Genomic DNA, 8995 nt, shown 5'->3' with positions numbered 1-8995 from the left:
TCTGTCAAAGCCATATGGCTTTAAATTGAAAATCTACCCGAAATTGATATGAAATTGGCATTCAATCAAATAAAATACCCTCCTGGGGAGGGAAAACTAACTCTGAATTACATTTAAATCTAGCGATTAGACATAAGGTGATGAGTACACTACTTGAAAGATTGTCAATCTTAAAATAGGCTATTTTTTCATGGTTAAAAAATGGATTCATTAAAAGGATTGAAAATTAAATTATACATGTTGAAGAATTCATCACAAAAGACTTCATGTCATCGAGCAAAAGAGATAGCAATCTAATACAGACTTTTTGTGATTGAAATTCTTCTATAATTATGGCTTTAAAGACGCGAGCGAAAAAAAAATCAACAATTGCGATGACGTCAGAGTGACCTTTACCAATGCATTTGGGACACAACCCAATCTTCTAAAAGAACAAATAAAACAGAGGTATCTGAATGAAAATCTAATAAATATAACTTAAAAGTCCGATGTACAGGATCAGATGTATGGTGAGCAAACTAGAGAACCTTTTTAAAGAACCGGACAATGCCTCGGACCAGTTGTGTATTTTAAATATCGAGCAAACCATGTAACACAAAACCCGTTCAATATCCCTACTAATTTATTGGACATAAAATATAAACTGACTCTCCGAAATGTTAGAACTAACTCGGGGGATTTGTTAATTTGAAATCTATTTGTTTCAATTTTAGGTATTATTGGCAAGAGTCAATATTGATGCATAACAGGATTTGGAAATAGTTTTTCTGTTGGATTGTGGAATTACACGAGGAATATGGTGGAAATAGGTAGGTTCAAGCGATGGCTATAATATGATTAAAATTCATTATTCGGAAATTTTAAATATCGAATTTATTGATCGATAAGTGATTTATATTTGAAATAATTATTTTAAAAAGACTGAATTTCAATTTGACCATATGGTTTATGTATTGTATGCTGTTTTATTGAAAAATCATAAAGTCCAGGTTGATGGCCATGAGGATTCTTTAAACAATATAGTGTCTACATTTCCTTTGTCATTTAGCTAATTTGGTACTTGCTTACTTGGCATATAGAAAATATTGCATGTAACTAACCGGCTAAAATAAAATGCATTTTTCTACTTGCACCAAAACAGTGAAGTTTGTGCTCCTCACAGAACTCCTAATCAGGATACTAGTAATTATAACTTAGTAACGTGAATGTTAGTGCCAATGTACAGAAGAGACAATGAAATATTGATGAATAAGAGACATACAAGGTCACTGGACTTGCAAACCTGAATATGAAATAGCACGGTTGTTGTATATTTATATTCTACACGTACAGCTTGTAGATAAAAAAAATACAATTAATTTCTCATTACATTCATACACGGTTGTGAAATTCACTTGAAAATGGATGACGAAATTAATTTCGACAATAATATTGTAAGTACTTAAATCACGCACATTAGCCATCATCAGTGTATACGAGTACAATGTGTTAAAAATGTCTTTTTAAGTAGAATGATTTTTTTTTAAAGTTTTGTAAGTGTACAAAGAATCGTTTCATTTTTTTTTTCAAAGTATTAAGCATTTTCAACAATAGTTACTACACCCTGCATGTACACACACACACACACACACACAAATGCAATTATTGGTTGAATAAGGATTCAACACTTTTATTGTTTGAACTTTTATTTAAAATGTAGGTTTCTTAATTCCTTTTAAAATAACTTTATAGATGAGATTTAGAATTTTTTTTATCACCATTAGCATTTTTAAACAAATCATTTTGATTAATCCTTTGCGTAAGAAACGCATTTTCTTGGTACTTTTATAATGTTTTAACACAATAATAAATCTCAGGATTTAAATCCATACCAAATAACTAAATCTAAATACATCTTTTTCTTATTTTAATTATCTTCCAATAATGATTATAAATATTATCTGTCTTTGGAAACCCTTAAACATTATTTACCACGTGAAAGACACCGGCATCAGTGGCAAAACTTTTCCTTTCTTTAATAAATAATGCGCCTGGCGATTCTCCCTACGTCAATATATCTCCAGAGATGTACAGTAGACATACACGTAGTGTACCAAATAAAGCCTGATTACGGACCCAGAATATTCCGACTACTGGCGTATCAACGAACTGGATAGTGCTGTGACAGACTCTTATAATTAACCTCCATAGGAGAGATCGCTGAACCCACTATTCATCTTGTAGATGAGAATTTCTCTGATTTAATCATTGTTTCTTTGGAAATGATTCTATTTTCCGGCATAGAAGATTAATCCCAGAATCATTGTTAAAGGATGAACTCATATCAAGAATTATTGCTATGTAAAACCCCTTTGAGCATAAAAAGTTAAAATACAATGTTGTTAAGCACCTGTTATTATCCAGTAAAGCATCGAAAAAATACTCTCCTTTTTTTTAAAGTCTCACTTTTGAGGAAAAGTATCGGATACAAAATGAAATTTGAACAAATTTCGATACCAATCTTTATTTTTTTTCAGATTGCTTATTTTATTTTCATTGATTTTTCCCTGCAAGGAGTGAATAAGGTTATTATGCATTATATAATAGAATACTTTCGAGACTGTCTCCGATGGATAGTCTCCATTATGAGTGAAACAGTTCAGATTTTTTTTTTTTTTTTTTTTTTTTTGATTTTCTGTATTGAAATGAAGGAGATTGGCTACACTATCTGAAACATCTTTTTTTTTCAAATCATCGTACGAGAACACTTCTACAGTAACAAAACAGATCTTTTATTTGAAAGTATCGTAAACATTGAAAAAGATGTCCAGAGGTATTACATGTAATTAAAACCCCGGTCTAATTGAAACAAAAGCTACATGAAAGAGGATCAATGTACTTCATATTTAAAGCTTGTTAACTTTATCATAAATATCCTTTCTTGTAACACGAAAACTTTGTTTATATCATGGCCAGGCATTCCGATAGTGAAAGGCACGAACACTCACATAGCTGAAACCCTTTCACGCTTAACAGGATGAGGCTTAATACATGTATATTTAATTATCTTTAATTGCAATCAAGTTTTTTTTGTCTCTATCCAGATGCAGGAGGGGAAGACAAGTTATGTGAAATACCAGAAAAACATTAGTTCCCTCGCGATGGAGGACGAAAAAGAAACTGCCAAACTATTTCTTGCCATCGCGAATGGAAAAGTTCGGCAAATAGACAGACTCTTAGGACAATTAGACGACATCAATATCCGAGATGTGGACAGCAAAACGCCATTAATGTACGCAGTGTGCTGCACGAATGACGAAGTCCGCACACACGTAGTACGCATCTTATTAAGACACGGTGCTGATGTAAACGCGCAAGATATGAATGGACAGACAGCTCTCATGTTTGCTTGTATGGAATGTGAGAGAAGTGACATTGTGCGATTAATATCAAGAAATAAAAAATGTGATTTTAACATCCAAGACAATGATGGTTTTACTGCAGTGATGCATTCAATAAATTCATCTAATCTTTTGGCATTGCGCATGCTTGTTGATCTCTCAAACAAGCAAAACGTTGATCTCAAAATTCGAAATGCTCATAGTCTGAATGCGCTTGAGTTGGCTGTAAAGCTTCAAATGCCCGAATTTTGTAAGTGTTTGTTGAAGGAGGGAAATGTTAAAATTGGTTCTGTGCGCGATCAAAAGGGACTACACATATTACTAGACAGAGATACAAATTTAAGTAATGCCAATATGAAAATGACAATGGACGTTCCTTCACTTCATCTACGTAGACCTAGCACTCCTATATCAAACAGCTTTAGGAGGGAGTCCACATTTGATCGCGATATGAACCGTTTACTGGATGATGGGGACAGTGGGAGAGGATCAAGAGGACCAAGGATCCGGGAGCCAATCACTTCAAATACGAGGAGGCAACAGACAGATTGGGTAGAGTCTCCCCGCGCTCTCCGTCGCCCTCTGAAACCTATAGCTGGACGAGACATTCAGGTGACCGCTAATAATTACATTCCAAGTTTACAGCCCGAGTCCCCGGTGTTTGGGCACAGGATGAAACTCCCTAGCATCCCTAGTGGAAAACGCCTGTATCTTGTGTCAACCCCACGTGGAACAATTGAAAAAGTCCAAGAAATCGTATAATTACTGAATAATGTATATTATCTACTGTTATTGTTACTTGTTAAGTTATGGAAACTGTTACTCAACTGTTTATTCTTCGCTTCAGGTACTGAGATGTTCAAAGCATCGTTTAAGACAGAATAAAATTGTATTCAACGAATTATTATCGTTAAATTATGTGAACTTTTTCAACTATGTTTCTTTTTTTCTCTCATAATTTGTTTTCATCGTTTTCGCCATAACCTACGCAATCTGAGCAAGTCTCAATTTATATTCATTGTAAACACGAACATAACACGTAATGTTTGGTGTACTTTATTATTTGTATAACATTTGTGCAAACACTGGACTGAGGCTTAATCCCGGTTAAGCTACGACAATGACGCCAGTATCTTTGTTTTGTGAAATCTGTTGCGAGTTTTATGAAACAAATAAAATCTCTTCAAAAATAATCATAGCTGTGTTCTGTAAAACTCTCCTGTTTTTTTTTTAACGAAAATGAAGTTCAATATCCATACTAATAGTCTTGTTTTTCAGTTCAAACAACACTCAGACTGTCATATCCCTACTTTAAATTCCCACTTTCAATACGAATCAGACATATTTTTTCAAAGGCTTACCATTGACGTGAGATATTTCTACAGTTTACGAGCTCGGTTCATAATAACTAAAGCACTAATTTTACGACAAACGATGAATTCCCATTACCAGCCAAATTGAAGCTCAAAACTAGTTACGACCTGACATGGCTTTAACACAACTGCCGTTCGAAAGCATAATTGAACAATAAAATGCTAGCGAATTGTCAATCAAAATCAGGATGTTCTTTTTTTGATCGAAGGAAGGGTTTACATTGCGAAGATCTGGTAAAAGTAGATAACACAGTGGGACGGTTTCTTTGCAATGTTCTAAGAATACTTTTTATATACAGTTTGTGATTCTGGTGATTTCTGATTAATGATGCTTGGTCCATACTAAAACAAAACCTCATTACATTAGAGCTGACATACAGTAAAATATTTCATGATTTCATTTTTCTTTTAAGGTTGTATCATCTGTATTAGGTATTCCTTTAGGCAAATATTTCACATTTTGAATAAAAGCAGTTCAATAATAAAGGTGTGTATTGATTAAATGCCAAAATATTTTCAAATTGCAGCAAGTATTTTTTTTTAAATTGATTAACAAAAGTTGCGCAGTCATGCTATATAGTTTCTGTCTTGTCCGGAACTAAAATTAGATTTAATTTTGAGAAATATTCTACTTCTCTGAATCACTGTTTATTTCTGTAATACTTATTTGAAAGGTGTGGTCCAATTTTGACTCTCTGATTGAAATAAAAAATAAAACGAAAGCCCCCTCCCCAAAAAATCATTAATTTGATCACAAAGATCGAGATGTCACACAAACATGGATTATGGAAGGGATTTGCGATTTTATCGATATACTGGTATATCGGGATTTTTTACTGTCCGATACATATCATGATTCGGAGACTAAAATACCGGTATTTAGTAATGTAATTATGAATTCCGGAAATAATTGTTTTTGTTCAAACTCTTGGATTACAAATACAGTGATTCTAAAAAAAAATGTTGTAAAACAGTAAAACAACGGCATCCTAACATCCAAACATGCTTTATTAATATATATGAATAAAGATGAAAAAAGGTGAAGTCATGTTTTCACACTATATTTGTTAAAAAAAAATCATACAAATTCTTTTAAAATCATACGTGTAAAAGTATTATGATTTTATCGCGATATTTGTTGAAAAAATTCGTGATATATTGCGATACAAAATTTTCAGCGATACTCGTCTCTAGATTATGGTATGGAGATTTGATGAATATTTATTATCAAATTACCTGAAAATGAAAAGACTTGAAACATTACAGCGAATAGATGAAATTTCCTGAACGACCGCGCTCTTACATGTATGTCACATATAAGACTTATCTGTTATCTATTTATTATCGAATTCATTTCTCTAAACTGTGTTCTGCTCCTGTTCATGCATTATTTTGGTTGACGAATGAATGTAGAGATGCCGAGGTTATGAACCTGCAATTAAATTTGACTTACTTATTTCTATTTTTATCGACAAGATCGGAAGTTTTAAATTTTTTGTGCAAGTTTTCATTGAAACCGGCCTTGTATATTCTTGAAAAATGATTTCATGAATCTAACTAAATCATGAATTCTTCACAAGTCAAGTTGTAAAAGAAAGCAGATATTTTGACTATAGACGTTAATGGACAACAACCATATTTTCAAATGGGATGACTTCATCTTTCCATTCAACTTTACCTATTTATATAGTACATGTAACATTCCAAAATCATCTGTAAATGGTGAATATGTCTCCCAACTGATTCAATACTCAAAAGCATAATCTTGAGTACGATCAATTTTTAAACCGATGCAGGCTACTGACAAATAATTCATACAACAGTGTTTTTCAAATTTCTTATTTTAATTCAGCGTTTCGCTATTACGGTCGTTATAATGACCCTGTTTGCAAAAAGAACCTATCGTCGGGTCGTATTTTAACTGACATATATCCCACCAATCATCAAGCCATTGTTTTTAACTTTTCATACCATTTGGACTATCATGTGGATTTTCCTGCTTAGTACACAGGGCTCATGGCGGCTATGATAAACGGTCGACAGAGGATGCTTACTTCTCCTAGCCACTTGATCCCACCTCTGGGTTTCTAGTGGTTCATCAGTATTCTTGGATTTATGAGTTTGATCACAGTTCCTTCTCTTCACCTTTTTCATTCTATGATTTGAAGAGCAATATGTTTTAGAAGATCCATATCTCAGTGGTACACACAGTGTGTACTTCTTGTTCCACCAAACAAAAAAATTAAAAATAGGAATTTCAAGTCTGTCATTGAAACATCTGATACAGTTAATAGGGCATATTTTTACTCGATCTTCTCCTTAACGAGTAAGGTTAACATTCTTAGATTTTCGCCAGAAACTTTGGGATATTCCAATTCAATATATGACTGCCGTAAAACGCTGTTCATTCTTCCAAAGTATACGAAGATGCCGACTCATCCAAGACGAACTACTTATGTTATTATTTACGTACTGATATAGTTTCTTGTTTAAATCGATGACCTCACATTGTTTTAAGTAACTCCACAAGAGAGTTAAATTAATTGACCCTATTCACCTTAATACAAGTGTATTATACCTAGGCCTTGTTTAAGACTTTCCCACCACAAATATCACCAACCACGTGTCTATTTATCGTGTAAGTATTACGGTTTTTCAGTGCTAGTTTATTGATGACTTTACTAGAATCGATAACAATTGAAAAGAATTGTAATTGTTTTACAAAATGATGATCCACATATACATTCAAAAGATTCATATAGTGTTCACCTACCATGTAAATAGAATCGGAGAAATCGAAGTTAAAACCATGGTTTTGCAATATTTTGAGTTTTAGACTTTGTAGTTCTTACCAATTGACGCCTTTTAAAGAGTGTAGATTTAGTGTTAAACTTATATTTCTCCTTGCGTCTCAGACAAAGGCAGCAATAACGCATTGAAGTGATTCGCAGTTTTTTTTATTCTGTTTGCTGTTTGTTCCTTTGTATTTGTTTGTTTAATTTTCTTGGGGGAGGGATAAAATAAATTTAGAATTTTTAAACGTCATTAATTTTAGAATTAAAAGTACAACGAATACACAAGCTGATTAAAATCAGATTCTCGATGCTTCTTTTTTAACGATATGTCGTTTACGAGGATCAAGCGACATATCGTTAAAAAAGGAGCATCAAGGATCTGATTTTAATCAGATTGAACAAATACACCCCCATCCTCGATCACGTTTAATGGATCAACTAACAATTTTTTTTAAATTTTTGTTGACTTTCAAATGTTGTTCATCAATCGTTATACATAAATAACATTTATTTGGAATTCTTACTTATCCAAAATAATGAAAATAAATTCAAGCTAGTTAAACCAGTTCCAACTTTTAAATATAATATAATAGTTATACTGCTTATTTAAAGTACATTTCATTTCATTTAAAAAAAATTTCAGGATGGTGTATCTTTGGCTCGTGAAATATTTTGCTCACTTAAGAGACTGTATGAATTGCGCATCTTCAAATTCTGTCATATTACGATTTTGTTTTTTTATGCTAATGGACCGTTGATATTTATCCTTTTCTGACAATCTCTAGTTAGTTGTCATTCATGGCTGCTTAAGTCTCCTCTAGGATTTATGGGGATTTTCTGTTATTAAGTCCTGTCAAAGTTTTCATCTTTCGCTCTTGTGAAAATGTCAAAGGATATTTTTCATAGATCCATTTAGATGATAACTGATATAAAGTCCTTCTTTTGTAACTACAAAAAACAAATTTGGATTTTTACCCTTTGGATAAGACATATGATTAAAGGTACATTACATTTAGGGATATTATGTATAGTACGTAAGCGATTTGATATGTTCTTGCGCTTGTGTATTGGAGATATATATATATATAATTATTGCTGGTTTTTGAATTTTTGAAGTCAATACGATGATTTAGACACCAGAGGAGTACAATAATCACCGAGCCCGAAGGAATATTGTACTTCGAAGGTGGTTAAATCACCTTGTTGACAGAAGAAAAAAAACAGCAATAATTGTTTTATTATATGATTCATTGATTAAATGACACACACTCAGTAAGCAATCCATGCCATCTTGTTTACATTTACTGAAGTACTAGCCAAACATAATGAGAAACCGGGGTTAAAACCATAACCAGTTGTATTATTGTGGAATTTTTTAAATTCTATTTTAGGCGCAATAAAAAAAAATTAAATGTCAGGCACGTATATATGATTAATTTTGAAAAAG

At 32.6% G+C, this 8995-nt stretch overlaps 1 protein-coding gene across 1 annotated transcript; it reads left to right on the top strand.

Moving 5' to 3' along the window:
* The first annotated feature begins 431 nt into the window (after positions 1 to 431).
* On the top strand, positions 432 to 4256 carry LOC133181262 (ankycorbin-like). Its single transcript, XM_061315794.1, has 3 exons — positions 432 to 509; positions 714 to 809; positions 3084 to 4256. Exon 3 carries the CDS (start codon positions 3084 to 3086, stop codon positions 4140 to 4142), a length of 1059 nt encoding a protein of 352 aa, XP_061171778.1. The 5' UTR covers positions 432 to 509; positions 714 to 809; the 3' UTR covers positions 4143 to 4256.
* The last annotated feature ends 4739 nt before the right edge of the window (positions 4257 to 8995 follow it).

The sequence above is a fragment of the Saccostrea echinata genome, unplaced genomic scaffold, assembly GCF_033153115.1.
Source record: "Saccostrea echinata isolate AGI-Se365-2 ecotype Australia unplaced genomic scaffold, CSIRO_AGI_Sech_v1 ptg000008l, whole genome shotgun sequence".
NCBI lineage: Eukaryota > Metazoa > Mollusca > Bivalvia > Ostreida > Ostreidae > Saccostrea > Saccostrea echinata.
The sequence above is the reverse complement of the archived record's forward strand: the minus strand, read 5'-3'. Positions and strand labels throughout refer to the sequence as shown.